General features: G+C 33.7%; 1 protein-coding gene across 2 annotated transcripts in view; it reads right to left on the reverse strand.

Annotated features, from left to right (window-relative positions):
- Positions 1-2,454: 2,454 nt before the first annotated feature.
- Afti (aftiphilin) overlaps positions 2,455-18,734 on the reverse strand; it is a 38,329-nt gene continuing 22,049 nt past the window's right edge. The window contains exons 6-7 of one of the 2 annotated variants that reach the window (XR_011950969.1): positions 2,904-18,355; positions 2,455-2,857 (exon numbers count right to left, since the gene is read on the reverse strand). Coding sequence is in view for 1 of the 2 variants with exons in the window: in XM_072531648.1 (XP_072387749.1) it covers positions 17,566-18,355 (790 nt within the window). In the remaining variant the exon portion in view is untranslated. Of the gene's footprint in view, positions 18,356-18,734 lie in introns of both variants that reach the window. The other variant, XM_072531648.1, reaches the window with a different exon arrangement.

Raw genomic sequence — 18,734 nt, forward strand, 5'->3', positions numbered from 1 at the left:
TTTGGTGTTTATTTACAATTAAAATGATCTCTGTTAATATCAAAAATGTTATCCAATTATAACAGATCAACTTCCATCTTGATTAATACAGGGAAGTAAGTTTTCTCGGAACTTTCGAGTTACTGAGCATGTTCCTAGATTTATTGTTCGATTCTGTTGCGATATTGTGGCCAAAAAGCTGACAAAAGTAGAATAATAAAAGCTTCTCGTTCACAAAGACTTAACGAAGATCACGTTGCTCAAGTCAGAAGTTTCATTGGGGGTGAGTAAGGGTATCATCATCATCAGTGGCACTACAGCTCGTTATGAGCCTTACATGTCCTATCCATCGAACGCGTGCTAATTTAATACATTTTACAATGACAGGTTCCCCAAAACTTCTGTATAACTCAAAGTTGTGGCGCTTATGCCACAAACCCTGTTCTTGGACTTTAAGCAATTCTTGGTTATTCTTTGTAAGTGACCACGTTTCTGACCTATATGTTAACACTGACCTTATTAGTGTTTTATATATGGTAACTTTAATTTTTCTGGCTAGTTTTGGGGCCATCTGTTTCCTCAAGCCATAATAGTACTTATTGGCAAGCACTATTCTTCTTTTAATTTCTTCGCTGACATTATTGTCTTTGGTCAGCAGCGAGCGCAGGTAGACGAAGTTGTCCACACCTTCCAGTTCCAGATCATCAATTAATAGTCTAGGTATCTGGTTGCCTGATCTAATACAATACATATACTACATTTTCTGTGCGTTTATTTTTAATCCCATTCTCAGTGCAGACGTCCTTAGTGATCGAAATGCTTCGATCAGAGATTCTGTGGACCTAGCAATAATGTCTGTCATCTGCATATCCGACCACTTGTACAGATTTATTAAAGATGGTGCCATTCGTATTAATATGGCACTCTCGAATTACTGTTTCTAGTGCAAGGTTAAATAAGAGACACGACAGTCCATCTCCCTGTCTCAGTCTATTTTTTACAATGGAAGGGTCTTGAAAAGTCGTTTTGGATTCTGACTACACTCTCTACGCCTGTGAGTGTAAGTTCCGTTAGTTGAACAAGATGAAGCGGCATTTGAAATTCCACCATAGCCTGTAGAAGTTTTTGTCTGTTGACTGAGTCGTATGCGGCTTTGAAATCCACGAATATGTGGTGGGTGTCGACTCCGAACTCAAGCGTTTTCTCAAAAATCTGCCTGACTGTGAAGATTTGATCCGTTGTTGATTTATTGGGTCGGAAACCGCACTGGTAGTTCCCAACTATTTGTTCAGCATAGGGGATCAATCTTCTGTACAATACGTTGGACAATACTTTATATGCTACGTTAAGTAGGGTGATACCTCTCTCTATAATTATCACACATCATCATATCTCCCTTTTTGTGAAGAGGGTGCATTACACCTAATTTCCAGTCCGCGGGCGTTTCCTTCCGTTGCCAGATTTCGGTTACTAATTTATGCATGTGTTTAAAAAGGGTGTCACCACAATTTTTAAAGAGTTCGGCAGGAAGATTGTCCAAACCGGGGGCTTTATTTTTCAGTTTTGAAATGGCTTCTCTAATTTCTTCTTTGGTGGGGGGCGGCTCTTGAGCATTTTCATCCATTTTAGGCAAAGTAATTTCTATTTGGTCTTCTTCGCGACTATCGCTAAGCAGTTCTTCAAAATGATTCGCTCACCTGTTTAGTAAGCTGTTCTTTGTCACTGTTTTTGTAATATATACAGGAGAGTTATTTGTCATGAACATAATACATAAAAGAATTGTTAAAAGAGGATTTAAGTACACCATTAAACGTAAATCTTCTTTTAAGTGAAGACAATATAAAAAATTTTAAAATCATTATATTTCTTGTAAAAATTAAAGGTGTGAGTGTAAAATTGATCGTATGCATGAACATTTCCTTTGTATTTTTACCATATATGTTGCCCACCTACCTAACCGTGGTTTATGTCTTGTTTGTTAAAATAAAGCCGCTCTGATGAATCCCTGAGCGTGAAAAGTGTCCCGCTTGTACAATCCTGTATGAATGAATACTAATATTCATATGTAATTACGTGGCTAAAGGTTCCAAGCCAAAGCCAATAAGCAAGAAAAAGAAAAACTAATATACTTTATTTTAATTTCAATTACTCGATTGAAAATGAAAACACTCAATCTCCACCGGTTAGATTACTTAGATTCCCCGCTGATAAATTGAAATTTGCGATGTGGTCGGCTCACAGCAGATGGGCCTATAGCAACGTTGCCAATTCTTAAAGAATGGCTTGTGAAGTAAAGATGGCTTTGGAAAGAGGTTTTTTTCTACAATTTAAGCCTGTTGTTTATGTGCACATGGACTCCACGGTTTTTGCTTAGTTTTTGAGCTGTAAAAATCTCAGCTGCTTGTTTACAACTCACATAAGTTGTTATTTTGATATTAAGGACATTATTAATTTGATAGAAATAAAAGATGCATAGATAGATATTATTTTTATTAAAAGAAATAAGGAGATAATTATCTACATAACAACTAATCCCATCATTCTTAATATTTCATTCGAAAATAATACCCATTCACGATATATTACATCTCATTAAGTACATTAAGAAGTACCAAAAATTGGTCTTTGAATAATATAAGTAAACCCAATGATATATACAACCAGTAATACTACAATAATATCACTCAACATAATTTACAATGTTAACAAAGTAATAAATACTACCCAAATTTAAGTTAGGGACGGAGTTTGCATACAACAATAGCATCATTAAATAATTTCAAAATTAAATGCATTAAGCTATATTTATAATTAAAAACATAACAAGACAACTCAAAAAGTTAGTTAGTTTGCAGTAAAATAGTAGCAAAACGCAAATCTTCGCACGTTACAGATTCACTAACGATAAAATATTTGATATCAACGTGATGTTAAAATAGTTTAACAAATTTCTCATATAATTTTAATTGCTATTAAAAAATATCTAGATCTTTCTCAAAACAAAAGTCTGGTACATTGTTACCCCTCGTTTTTTATGAATATGAGACAAATGCAGAAAAAAATTTGAGGTTAAGTCTTTCACTGTTTTGAGATAAGTCTTCTTTCACAGTTTGAATGTCTATGGTTTGAATCATATAGACTGAGCTCTGCAATACAGACCCGTTTCTCCAGTGCGACAGAGAAAACTGATGCAAAGCAGTCCCTTCATCTCTTTCTAATGGGCCGGGTTTATCTACCACCTGAACTTCTCATTGGTGGTTTAAGTCTTAAATTGTTATATTTGCCGAAAAAAAAAATATTAATGTTAAATAAAAGGTTTAATTGTTAAATAAAATTAAAAAAAAATTTACCATTTATCATATTTAAATTATTATAAAATATTAATACATTCACAACTTTTTGAGTTGTTTGTTACATCTAATTACTCAACAAACGATCAAAGAACATTAAAAACTATTTAAAAACTTATTGTTGCATTAAAACACCAACATATTTCAAATCTCATGTTTGTATACTTAAAATTAGCAAAAATATTGCACGTAATTTTGATTAAAAATTGTGTTGAAACATTTGCACTATCAGCTATCAGTAATTAAAGATCTATCGAGTAGATGATAGAGGAAAAGTATTTAATGAATAATTATTTATGTGTGTGGTAGTTCAAATGTTTTCTAGGTAAACTACCGGCAAAAAGTTAAATTATGCTCATAATAGCCAGCCATTTTAGAAATATTCCTAAACATTAGTAAAAATACTATTAAAAAGTTTTTAATCGTTCAAAACATTGAATTGGCAGCATTATTATAGAAGATAACATCTTTGACAGAGCCATTTCATATTGGTCATCATACAATTTCACAACAGCTAATGATATGTACAATTGTCCTTATCTATTTTTTACATTAACAAGACAATATTTATTGGTTTTGATCAAAATATTATTTGACATTATTGAAAAGCTGTCAGAAAATTAGAGTGGAAAGAGAGTAGGTTAAATGTACCGTACACAAATTATGAATTATACCTTTTCTAGTCGTATTATCTCAATTGGAGATTATCTCGGCTATACACACTAAGCAGCAGTGATGAGTTTGATCATTCCAGAATTTTATCAGTCTAAGAAGTTCTTTTATAGAAGAATTTTATCTTGTGAAGTTCATATAGAAAATATCTACAGGTCATATAGTAAGCATCGTGTACAGTTTGTGTCGAATTAAAAGTGCAATAGAAATGGAAATTTAATTAAAAATTAACTGAAAAGGTGTGGTCTAGGCAAATGAACGGAGTAATGAAAAATGCGATTTTCTTTGTACTGCGAAAAACTACAGAGAATAATCCTAAATGACTTTAAAAAATTCATTGAACAACAGCTGAAATTCCAATACCAGTGAATATTTTCATAAATCGCTATCAAAAGATCGTTCACCTCCTATTTACCATCAATATGGCAGAATCTTTTCTATTGTGTGCTTGGTATATGTGAACGTTTCCTTTGGTTCTGGTCCAGTCTCTTCTTTCTTTCTTTCTTCCTATACATAATTTTCCTTCAATTTTTTCCTCAACAATTAGTTGTAGTTATTCGTATTCCTTGTAGCGCATTATATGTTCAAGATTGAAAACTAACTTTCTCATCCATTAACATTAAGATTGTGATGGGCTTGTAAGACTTGGCTGAAAACCAACGTTTTTGTTTTTATGGTATTAATTTCCAACCCCATTCTGGTGCTATCTTCTGTAAGTGTATTCATTAAACTGCAGCTTTATTTTCTTCTATGATCACCATATCATCTGCACACCTTATAGTCCAGGCGATATCTGTCGAAAAGCAGATCATAACGGACATTTTCCAAATGAGTCTGTTTTTTTTGCTGGAGTCACTTCAGGATGTCACATATCAATAATAACGATATGCGCCAGAAACTTTTACCTTGTACAATGTTTTTTTTGCTTGAGAGCAATATCTCTCGAGTTATAGGCGAAAATATGCATGCAAAAACCAAAATTTTTCGATTTTTTTCAGATCATTAAATAAAAAATTAAGCACAAGGTCTACGACTGGCACATATCGTGATTATTGATATAATGTACATCCTGAAGTGATTTCAGCGTAAAAATAGACCTATAGAAAATGTCACAATTCAAAATAGATCCCGTCTGGACTGTTTATTGTAATGTCGGAATATTGTAAGATCGGATTATATATTCAACATATACATTAAAAATAATTGGGAATAGAACTCACGCTAGGCGTACTCGTCGTTCAATATTTATCAATTTAGTGTTAGCATTGTTCAAATGCAGCTTCTGCGATTCCAATACGTGTGACAAATGATAGTTATATCATGGTCCGTTCAACCCTTCTGTTCGAGAATTTCTAATAATTTTTTGTTTGATGCGATCAAAAGCTTTTTTGTAATCAACAAAACAGGAGTATAGGTTTCTTTTAACTTCCAAATATCTCTCAGCGATTAACGTTAATTCCGTTACACAATTGCATACTATGTTTACAAATGTTACAACAGTGTCAAATTCAAATATATTTACTCCCGTGTATCTTGAGTTTTTAGTCGCGCACACACGCACACTCCATCTAAGGAGAAAATTCACTCATCCCAGATACCTACGGTATTAAAAGAATTGAGCTCTGATGGGATTCTTTCCGTGTTATCGAGCCCTAGATAACTTGGTATGCTGGAGTAACTCCCAAAAATTTTCAGACACATCTGGACGACGCGAGGAGTACAGCTTTCTGCATAGTCTAAATATGTTCATTTAAACCCAGCTGTTTTATGTATTCTAGGAGGTTTTTGGCAATAAACCACTAGTAGATAGAATAATAGGTACTGTCTGGGTACTTTCCATTCTCCATTGTCTCCTGATTTGTATTTATAGATCTCTGTACTTGGCGTTGTATTTAACAAGCAAATTATTGGTGTTAGGTATCGCCACATCAATAAGTGTTGTTTGCCTAGTAAGGTTATTAACTAGTATGATATCCGGTCTATTATGTGCCACTGGTTGGTCTGTGAGCACAGTGCGGTCCTAGTATAGCTTGTAGTTGTCATTTTCAAGCATTCTGTCAGGAACGTACTGATAATAAGGAAGATGGTCGGTTTGGAGAAGTCCCAGTTTATCAGCTAGTTCTTGGTGGATAATCTTTCCTACTGAGTCATGGCGTTCTTTATAATCAGAACCGACAAACGCCTGGCAGCCCCCGGTAAGATGTTGGATGATTTCTTGGGCTTGGCATCCATATTGGCATTTGTCATTTCGGTCTTGAGGATCTTTAACAATATATTTTACGTAATTTTTAGTTGGAATCCTGATCCTGAATGGCAAATAGGAAACCCTCACATTCGGGAAACATCTTTTCTGATGTCAACCAATATTTCGACGATGTATTGTAGACATATTCTTGGCTGATCTCATTGATTGAGATGTCGCCCATGCACAGGTTTACTCATCCAGGTGCTGAATGAGTAAAGGTGCTTTTTCTTGCTTAGTCAGGTGGTTTATGCGCATTTCTTGTACCCGCAGTTTAAGCGGCGTTACAATCATCAACTGCGTAAATTGCTCGATGTAAAGTAGATGTCTCAGCCTGCACCTGAAAATAAGTTCTTCAATTAGCAACCTGTTTATCCAGTTGCTCACTTATATCCATAAGTCCTCTTCCCCCTTAATATCGCGGTAATGTTCTCTCTACTTCACAGCGTGGATGGTGTTTTTACGCTTTTGTGAGAAGTGTTCTTAATTTCCAATGAAGACTCTCTATATCCGTTTTTAACCACTTTATAATCCAAATGAGTAGCTAAGCACGGAACAGGCGCACGTATTGTTTAATGCCCTAATTTTATTATTAAGATATGACCGATTTAGTTGTCTTACTCTTCGTACAAACTCGGAAGTTAGTTCGGTTTTCATTTGTTTATGGTCAATTTTCCGCGCTTGCTTTACTCCGAGATATTTGTACATATCATTTTCACCCATTGCCTCGATGTTTTGGCCATCTTGCATATGGAAACCTCCGGACCTGAACCTATCCTTTGACTATATTTAGTATACGGCACTTGTCTAGTGCAAAATGCATACTGATATCATTTGAGAAAGTTGCTACAGTTTTTAGCATGTGATCTAGGTGGTTTCGAGTGGAAGCCATATACAACAGGTGATTAAGCTTCGCCACAACAGTATTGTTAGTTTTGATGCTAAATCCTGAGTCAGTGGAGTTCAGTAGCTGAGATAGTGGGTTCATCGCTAGACAGAACCAAAGTGGACTCAACGAGTCCTCCTGGAAAAGACTGGTTAATTTAATTAAATAAGTATTACTATTATTATGTTTTATATTAACGCATTTTTATTTTTAACAGAAATCTCATCAAGAATCTTCCATTGCAGAATCTATTCAAAAATGGCGGACTACTATAAAAAGGTTAACGTGAGATCGTAACTAAATATAAACAAATGCATGAACCTGAGTTTTGAACGAGTTTTAACTTTTCTAACTTACTATTTCATCTTTTTGCTACGACCATACAAACAAAGAATAAGGCACAATATGTTGAACAAATGTTTTAAACGAAATTTGGGTTAAAGCTATAAAATATGTATAATCTAAGAGGCACTAAAGCATATATTCCCAATACAATGTATCCAGAAACTTTCTTCGCAAAAAAACTGCAAATTACCTTTCATCTGGTTAATTAAAAAATCATGAAGACAGTTTTTTTTTAATTATAGTATTAGTACTCCCTCTCTCTATCTCTATCTCTCTCTGTCTCCCTCTCTCTCTCTCTCTCTCTCTCTCTCTCTCTTTAGTCCTGATCCCTCGGATGGAGTGTGGTGGTCATTGTGATGTCCTTTATTGTCCCCCTCTAAAGATGTATGTCTCTGGTCATTTCTTTTAACTCATGCCTAGGTGTTTGGCATATTCCTGTAATTTGGTCGATCCATCTTGTTGGGGATTTTCCTCGTGATATTCCGCTTTCTACCTTTACTTGGATAAGTCTTTCAATGTTTTCTGTATTTGTACTTATACCATGACCAAAGTATTTTAATTGTTGGAGATGAACTTATTGGAGATATTTTAATTGCTGAAGAACCGCTTGCTATATTAGTACAAATATGTCTAAATTTATACGCGGTTCTCAATATTTTTGATATAAACACATTTGTGGGTAAAACCAGCTCGTATGCCGTGACGGCAAACGAAATAACGCTCCCTACACTGTTATTACCCCTTCCCGCACTCTCAATGTAGATCAAAATGACAAAATTTGAAAAAAAAATATTTATAAAGAGTTTTCTCTCTGTCTCTGTTTTTCGGCTTTTTATCACTCTTGGACACTTTGTGAGATGTGCCAACTGCCTTGACGTCTTCTGACCCTATTTTTTGTACTATAAGTATTTTTGAACGTTGAATGTGTCTTTAACTTTGTCCTGATTTTTACTGTTGCCGTATGTGCTCATTTACACAGCCACAAAATCACCAACACTTGCTCATTCCCCCTATACTAGCTGCTTATGACTATAATAACAACATTAAGGATACACTAAACTGGAAGTCATAGAAGCACTAATAAATTCATTTTCTCTTATACAGACTGCTTTTGGATTAATTATATGTAAAAAATAATTTTATGCTTTTAATAGAATTCTAAAATTGTAAAAATAAAATCATCTGGTTGACTAGTTTATAACATGTAATACAACTAGAACAAATATACTTTTCTTAGTAATGTCTAATAAAATTTTAAATAATTTACAAAATAAAAATTTACTGATCTATAATCTCGAATTTTTAAAATATAAAACATGTTTTAATGCCTCTAGAAGTTTAAAAAAATGTAACATTACCTCTATAGTAAAATAAATATTAAAAAGGGTTCAATGCAAAGATTGCAAAATATCCATAATGATTTTACCTGAAAGTAGAAAAGAGTGTGGACATAGTACAGAATATAAAAAAATCGATGTAATAATGTTATTTTTTTATTAAGTGGAATATTTCAGCAATAATCTTCTAATAATTATGCATAAATTGAGTAGAATTTTTTATGTTGTTCCGAGTACTTCTGATTTTATCAAAATCGTTAATTTTGAAACGTAAATAAAAATTAAAAAAATAAACACATGCGAATGTTGCATGTTCAATGGCCCGATTCAGGAAAACTAGCCTCAAACAACGGCATGATGTATTACGTTGGTAACAATGATCCAAGACGTCGATATGGAGTTGCCATTCTTGTAGACGAAGCGACAAACAAATCAGTAGTTGGTTTTACTCCCTACTCAGAGAGATTGATGATGATTCAATTGCAGACATTCTATAAAAAAATAAAAATTGTACAAATATATGCACCAACTGCCGACAAAGATGAGACCGAGATAGAGAGGTTCTACATGCAATTGAACGAAATCATAAGATCCACAAAAAAAGATGATATATTATTGGCGATGGGAGATTTCAACGCCAAGGTTGGAAAAGGAAAAGTGGACGGATGTGTGGGGGGACAGACAGAATTCTGCCAAAGCGAGGAGATGGTAATAATGAATACAAATTTTAAATTACCTAAAAGAAGACTTTATACTTGGAAATCACCTGCGGATTCAGAAGACAACATTGTTCGAAACCAGATAGATTACATTTTAATAAAATCTAGATATAAAAACGCTATAAAGTCTCTGAGAACATACCCCGGAGCTGACATAAATTCAGACCACAATCCATTAGTAGGCGTAATGCAGATAAAATTGAAGAAGATCCAAAAACAAACAAATATACCACGGTTTGATGTCTCAAAGATAAAAAAAGAACCTATACGTCAGAGCTTAAAACAAGAAATAAATGATAACTTAAAGAAAATCAAACAAGACGTGATAAAAACAACAGATGTTAATGACAAATGGAACATGGTACAGGAAACTTTAATAAAGGCAGGAGAAAAGCTACTGCAGACAAAAATAAGAAAAAAACAGAGATGGATGACTTCAGAAATCTTAGATCTAATGGAGGAAAGAAGGAAACATAAAGGCAGGAGTAAGGCAAAATACAGAGATTAATAGGAAAGAAAATAAGAGAGGCCAAATCCACCTGGCTTGCTAATCAATGCAGTGAAATAGAGGCATATGCTAAACAGTATGATAGCTTTAACATGCATAAGAAAATAAAGGAAATGACAAATACACTGAGAAAAAAGAGAGATGCCCTTCTGAAAGACGCCAATGGAATAATCATTATAGAAATTAAAGAGAAATTAAAAAAAATGGAAGACATACATAATAGATCTGTTTGAGGATAATCGACAAGAACCGGAAGAAATCGACAGCGAAACGGGACCAGAGATCATAACAGAGGAAATCGAACAAGCAATACGAAACGCAAAAAACGGAAAAACTGTAGGTCCAGACGAAATACCTGCGGAACTACTGAAATGTCTAGACGATGAAACTCTACCTGTACTTCTGGACCTATTTAATGAAGTATATAAAACTGGAAAAATGCCACAGGAATGGTTGGTGTCCACCTTTGTAGCAATACCAAAAACAGTATATGCCAAAGATTGTTCAGACTATAGGACAATATCACTAATAAGCCATACCCTCAAAATATTTCTAAAGGTGATTCATGGAAGATTATATTATAGAAAGCTAGAAGATGATATGGATGATACTCAGTTTGGGTTCCGCAAGGGACTGGGAACGAGAGAGGCATTGTTTGCTTTTAATGTCCTCTCTCAAAGATGCTTAGATATGAACCTAGATATTTATTCCTGTTTCATCGACTTCGAGAAGGCATTCGACAGGGTCCGACATGAAAAACTAATAGAAGTACTGAGAAACAAAGATATAGACAGAAGAGACTTACGAATCATTATCAATCTGTATTGGAATCAAAAGGCCAATATAAAGATAGAAAAACAAAAGTCCGAAAATATAGATATAAAGAGAGGAGTAAGACAGGGCTGTATTCTGTCACCATTACTGTTTATCGTGTACAGTGAAGCCATATTCCAGGAAGCGATAGCGGATCTGGGTGATGGAATCTCTGTAAACGGAAGAATAGTAAATAACATAAGATTCGCTGATGACACCGTTATAATGGCAGACACCCTAGAATCGCTACAAGAATTGGTAAATAGAATTAACGATTATTGCATTAGATACGGATGCTAAAAATAAATAAGAGAAAAACTAAATTTATGATTGTCTTAAAAACGCAACAGGGAAATGAAAGATTAATGATAGAGCAAACCCAAATAGAAAAAGTAGAGACATACAGATATCTGGGAACCTGGGTTGATGACAAAAATGACCAAAGCAGAGAAATCAAAGTCCGAATTGAAACTGCAAGGCAAGCATTTGTGAAAATGAAGACAATGCTTACCAACAGAGACCTTCAGTTGCATCTCAGATTGAGGGCTCTAAGATGTTACATATTTTCTATCTTACTATACGGAATGGAAGCTTGGACATTGAAGAAACAACACATAAGAAAAATAGAAGCGTTCGAAATGTGGTGTTACAGAAGAATATTAAAAATTCAGTGGGTTCAAAGGATTACCAATGCTGAGGTACTACGACGTCTTAATAAGGAGTTAGAAATTATGAATAGCATAAAAAGAAGAAAACTAGAGTATTTGGGTCACATAACCAGAGGAGAAAAATATGAGCTGCTGAGAATTATTTTGCAAGGAAGAATCCAAGGAAGAAGAAGCATAGGGAGAAGACGCATCTCCTGGCTGAGGAACCTTAGAGAATGGTTTAACTGTAGTTCACTACAACTTTTCAGATCAGCAGCCAACAAAGTGACCATAGCCGTTATGATATCCAACCTCCGATAGGAGATGGAACTTTAAGAAGAAGAATGTTGCAGCAAATAGAAGAATTTACTTTTAGACGAGGTACCATTGTGAAATTCAATCACTTATAAACACTGTGTTTAAATTCAGATTGACAGCTGAGTTCTGTCATAGATATATTATTAACAATTCCCCAAAAAGGAGTTTATCTCAACGGTTTATTATCATCACCTAGCCCAAGGGTGGCCAACCCGCAGCAGCCTGGGTGTCTATTTGTGGCCCGCGGAGCATGCACACATTTTTTCTTTATGTTCAGAAACCACCAAAGAAACATTCCAATGTGCGTAGTTCGTATCATATCTCATATAAGAAAGGATCTGAGGAGATATGATTACTATGGTCACAATTCTACGATATATTTCTTTTAACAATCACAATGTTAAGATAATTTTAAAAAGCGCACCGTCGATCTGCGCGCGCGTGATTAAGCGTAAGCCCATTGGTCATGTTACCTGATTGCAACTGCCATTCTGCAGCAAGCTTGCGACGTCTTGGAGTATTGACCTGAGACAGACCTATTTTCTCCTGAGACCGAGTACTGATTGGTCACCATCCGATCCTCGCCGGGCCGAGTGTTAATTGGCCCGTTCCATCTCTATTCCTTCGACCCGTCTGTGTGGATTAACACACCGTAATTGTCGTTTAGATTTTATGTCATTAATTGTATTTTATTTCTCGCAAATATTAAACAGTGGGTCATATCGCCGTCGATGCCGTGGTCGCCAGGATTGATATTTTAATTTTTATTTATATATTACATAAGATCTAATCTTACTTTGTTATTTATTTATTTCGAATATATTTTTATTTAATTTAAACCTGTGTTTTATTTAGTCTGCTGTCTAAAAGAGCTATCCGTCATACATTGGAGCCCGAACAGAAGTAACGTGTCAGAAAGGTCCCAAAAATGAAATCAAGTTATGCATTCAAATTTTCGTAGCTACAGATTCAATTATTAAACACATTTCTTTCGGTACTATGTCCTTTAAGTACAAATTAAAATCGTATATAAACCATACGCGTTTAGCACATTTTTTTCGATATATTAGAATAATTTACAGTTTTGACAAAAAATGTACATCTTCAGTGAAGTAACTATGTGAGAAATCACCGAAGTTTTCACGTTAAGCAATAAAACATAACAATTTTTAATAAATACACATAAATATATACGAGTAAATAAATCAGATAAATATAAAGATCACATAATCTATGACGAAACGTTCTGACAACAGTTTAAAAACCTTCAAAATTTTCAATGGATTTGAGCGAATTACATAGATACTAAAAAATTACTTGATTAAAAATTACTTAACATCAAGCAACACTGCACACCACTTTGGAATCTCTAGCAAATCAAAATAATGCTGACGCAATGTGGAAAATAATTAAAAATTCAATTAAACACAATATGTAATCGAAGGGAGAAGAAAGAAAAAAAGACTGAAAAGAAGAAATGGTTTGACGACGAATGCGAGAGAATCTTGAGGTTAAGGCAGCAACTCGATAAATAATGCTGTAACATTCAAACGGGCAAAAGACACAGAAATACATTGGGTTAACGGTAAAGGAGTACATGACTAGAGTCTAATAAAATGAAAAATAGAAGGAGACACTTCTTTTAAGAGATAAAAAATATAAAAAACCGTTTTAAACCAAGAGCTGAAACTGTCGACAAAGTCGATAAAAAAATGATGAAAGTTATCGGTTATGGATAAGGCTGAAGTGATCTTGGAGAAGATACTTCGACGTTCTGCTAAAAGTTTCTTACGGCCGAACCCATAGTACGTGGAAGAAGTATCAAGAGGTATCCGCAAAATATAAACGATAAAGTCCCAGTAAAGAATGCTTCATGCAGTAGAACTCAAAGATTTCTGAATGTTCACGATCGGTTTGGGTATTATCCCGGAATACACAGGACCTTCCCTAAAGTCCCAGTAAACAACACTATATCCTCAGAATGTTTTAAAAATGAAGGAGAAACTTTGGTACATGCTTTTTATCACCTCATCTTCCAAATTTCGAAACAGGAGCAAGTGCCAATCCACTTGAAAGAAAGTGATATTGAACCCACAGGGGCATATCCCTCATTCACCGCAGAAAATGGAGGCAGATTGTAAAGTCAGAAAAGTGATTATATATTTAGAAATTATAGAAGAAATTATATATTTTATGTTAAACGTTCAAAAACTTATAGAAAAATGTAGTTTCTAAGATTACTTTGATGTAAGGTTTAATATTATCTGTTTATTTTTTTGAATTAAAAGTCATCATTTTTTAAGTTTTCAAAAATGAAAATTGGAATTTTTAGGTTAGAAAAAAACAAAATTAAATAATGTTTTGTACATGGGTGTTTTATACACATAATAAATACCTACGATTAGTATTATTATCCATTATCGGTTGCAGAAATAATAATCCTTTGTACATTATTTGAGTATATTATTTGCATGACAGTTTTCCCATTTTTAAATTCAGAACAGCAAAATTGATTGTTTTTTGCAGAGAAATTGCCAATAAATTTTATTTTTTTAATATTATATTCATTTTCATTTATGGAAAAAAACTTCTTAAAATAGTTTCTAAAAATATTTTAATCGTTATAAGGCAAATCTCGAGTAAGTGCACAAAAATTATTACGTTAGCCGAACAACTTATGTTTGTGAACAAGTGACGTCATGCAATTTGATTAGTGTTCGTTTTCACACTCTTCACACGCCGGTTGTTCCAACGCTAATCAAAACTTTATTGTAATCAAATATTTAATCACAAGCAAATACGTCACAACAGCTGTCAAAATTATTAAAAATTGGTTATTATTATTATTGATTTGTAATTATAAACATGAAATTAACATCAGAAAGAGTTTAATTATGGTTTATTTTAAATTAAAACTCAAAATAATAAAATTGAATAAAATAAATCAGTCAATATAACTTCAAAATGTGACGTATTTGATTTTATTTAAATATTTGATTACAATCAAGTTTTGATTATCGTTCGAACTACCGGCCCTTAAGGTGCATGAATTAATTAAATTTTAATTATTAAAAAATAATCATTTTAATAATGAAAATTAAATTCCTTAAAAACAAAGAAACATATTGTGTTTTTAGGTCTTCTATTTAGCAAACTGGGAAAATTGTATTTTTATTTTATTAGAACATAACTGAAATATCAACTACAATAGTTAAACTTGAAGCAATCTTTAATTCGACATAGAGGTAAATTCATGTCAAGAATTCGAAGACAGAATTCAACATCACTTTAATGACACCATAGCTGATCCCCACTCATTTAGAAGATTAATGGATTCTTTAGAAAAAAGGATAGACTTGTGTATTCGTGAAAACGGAGGACATTTTGAACATTTATTCTGATTGAATTTTATTTTATGTTCTTAGTCTTTATTTTAATTTTATTATTTAGTTATTTTTTCCTTTACTTCAAAATTTTCAAAATCAAATCAAAATATTCCGAAAACAGTACACAGTATCGAGTTTTACCAAGAGTACCTTTTTGGTGTAAAATTGTTTGATATATAAGTTCGCTTGGAATTTTGATTAATAATTCTAAAAATAGAATAAGCTGAATTTTGCAGAATATTAATTTTAGGACCCCAAAAAAGTTTACCACCTTTACCCCTGGGGTTCCCCCTAAATCCCCCCCTAGACAGGTAAAAACGCAAAAAAATCGATTTACCAAGAATTTGTATACCATAGAAAAAATGTTTCAAATCAAAAATGTAGCTGCGATAATTTTAAACAAAAATGTTAATAAGCATTTTTTGTGTAGCATGAACCGTTCTCTTAGAAACAACGCTTGAAGCGACCGTCGATTTTGCATGTCAGTTATGCGCGCGAAATCAATGTTCAATAAAATTTGTATCAGCGGGACGGTAAAAATTCGATATCTTTTTATCCAAATGTCCGATCGACAAAAATCAAGATGCGTTTTAAAGGCAAAGAGTGCAGCTTTCGTATGCAGTTTTGTATTTTGCCAATAATAGACTAAATTTTTATAAAGTTGTTAAATAAATTAACGTGGCGCGATTTTTGCCATTTTTACGATTCTCGTGAGATCAATAAAATTAATCCCTTTCATTGACCAGTTGTAGTAAAATTTTCATTTTTAAAGATTAATCTTTAAAACCTATGACATGGAATTTCAATTTTAAGTTGTGGTAACAAATATGAGGCATTTTAAATATGGGTAAAAGACGCAGAATTTAATGTTTTACATTACAAACGATCATACGTCAAGGGAAAGGCATTTAAGAACACCGTTTTGGGTGTAGTTTATTGCAGAAGTGTTGTTCTTTTCAAAAACGTTCTAGTGTAATTGAAAAAAATGTTTTAAATGTTTTAGATCGTTTGTTGTGTGAAAGTTTAAACACAGCGTTTTTTAAAGCATATTTCAAATGCCTCACATTTATTGCCAAAACTCAAAACTAACATTTCATGCTATAGGTTTTAAAGTTTAGGCTCTAGTAATCGAAACTTCATAGTGGCCAGTCAATGAAAGCATACGTTGCCTATAAACATTTTTGTTTAAAATTATCTCAGCTACATTTTTTAAATGAAACATTTTTTTCTACGGTGTACAGATTCTTGGTAGATCTTTTTTTGCGTTTTTACCCCCCTGCGAGGGGAGTTTTGCGGGAAAGCCCAGAGGTAAAAGTGGTAAACTTTTTTGAGGTCCCAAAATTAATATTCTCTGACGACTGGAGTAAAAAGTTATGTTAAATAATACTTGGTACGAACCATGTAACTAGCGCCCTCTATGAGAGTCAGATATAAAAACAAATTCATTGAATGTATCAGCTTCCAAAATATATTCGTATACAATTCCAATACAATGTTGTTAGTAATTTCGGCAAAATCGTAAAAATGTGTATTCCATCGAGAAGAAAGCCGAATTATAAACACGTGGCATTGACTACCTTAGGGAAAACTCTAGACGTGAAAAGCACCTAGTGACAATGAGAAAAGGTCGATTAGAAACCAAATAATCCAGCTATTTTCAACCTAGAGTTTTTTTCGTTAGTTACAAGTGATCTCCGAAAAAAATACTGAAATATATGAAGTACATCAATCAAGTACATGCGATCTATGAGTACACCTGCTTAATATATAGATATAGCTCATAAAATGACCGTTGACGGTCGGTAGAAAATCCATTGACCAGCACTTAGTAGTGACCAGTAAGAAGTAAAGGAGCCGTTTGTTATTTGACTGCCGCCGGTTGAAATATTAAAATTATAATAAATATAAATAAATTGAAATAAAAATAATAAAAATTGTAATAAAATAAATTGAAAACTTATATTATTCTCTTTTCGTAGAGAAGCCTAATACAATTGACTTGCCAACATACAATTCTCTTACCAATACAGTAAACAACTTTAAATTTTCTTACCAACATAGTACATTAGGCTTTGTGTTGTCACAACGTTCTTAAAATAAGTAGCTGACTGCAGCTTTTAACTTCATAAATATATATTTATCACTTATCAGTACGTTCAATTGTCTATTGAAATTGTTTGATTATGTATGACTTAAAAGTCTTATTATAAACTTTTTAGTTTTTACGATAACAAATAATTTAAAATTAAAAACATCTATGATAAACATTCTACTTTTTGAAACGTAAAAACTTCGGTGATTTCAGTACTATAAAATTTTATCTGTACAAATATACAACCTTAAAGTACGACCTGATTCCTTGGTCATTTCTTCCTAGTAACGCTAGAACGCTCTTTGAGAGCCTTAAAATCCAAATCTGGCAATACCATACCTGGAACGTGACTACTCTTTTTCTGTCCTCCTGAACTGTTTGACCTCCTATGATCTCGTATACCTGTCATCGGATTGTTTAATCGCACTGGGTTAGGTACGAATTGGTTCCAGCTATGTCCAACAGTAGTAGAGGAGTTTTGAAGCTGTGGTGGTAGAGGGCTTGATACAAATTCACCCCACTCGTCGTCTTCCTGTCCATTAGCCATTATGTTTGTAATTGTATGACTAGATTTTAGAGTTCCGCCACTAGAAGATTGGGACATATTTGATACAAAACCATACGGTTGAGGAGCATTCATTCCCACATTGTAAGCCTGAGAAGCAAACTGGTTGCTTATAATAGAAGGTTGTAATACAGGTTGGCCGTAGGAAGGCTTAGGATGCATCAAATTAGATTTCTGTTGATTTACGGGGTTCATATTAGTTGATAGTTTGGTTTGAACCAAACCTCGAGGTGTAATAACAGGAATAGGCTGTTTAGCCGGTTGTATGCTCCCTAAATTGAGAACAGAAAGGGGTAAATCGGGACTAGATGTTTGATTTCGGTCTGAGAATTTTGCTTTGTGAATTGGGGAGGGTTTTTGCACAGACACAAAATCTGACCACTCGTCATCTTCAATGGGACTCGGTTTCACTTCTATCTTTCTGGGTTCTGGTTTAAACTCCGACTTCCTATAAGGTTTCTTTTCCGGAGAAGTATCCCAAAGTGGAAAGTCAGTCCTAAAATAATGTCAAAATAAAATTATATTATTAATTTAAAATTTTATCATTAAATACGACTGTTTATGGTTTAATTTAAAAAAAGATGAAATGGGACTCATTTACTGATGACTTGGACAAAATGGTAAGAAAACTGTAATCTGACCCATGCAGGTATGAACGATATGCCACCATCATGAGGAAAGTGTCACGGAAGCACATGCCTTAAAGCTGCCGCACTCAGTTCAATGAGGACTTTCACTACGACCCATTCACTGATGACACCACCCCGGCTGGAGAAGTGCTACGCTCAGAAAAGCAAACTGCATCAAACTATTGAATGACCTCGGCACAAAACACAACAGCAGGTAGGCATATAACTTGTATGATACAAGTTATC

Source organism: Diabrotica undecimpunctata, chromosome 5 (assembly GCF_040954645.1).
Source record: "Diabrotica undecimpunctata isolate CICGRU chromosome 5, icDiaUnde3, whole genome shotgun sequence".
NCBI classification, from domain to species: Eukaryota; Metazoa; Arthropoda; class Insecta; order Coleoptera; family Chrysomelidae; genus Diabrotica; species Diabrotica undecimpunctata.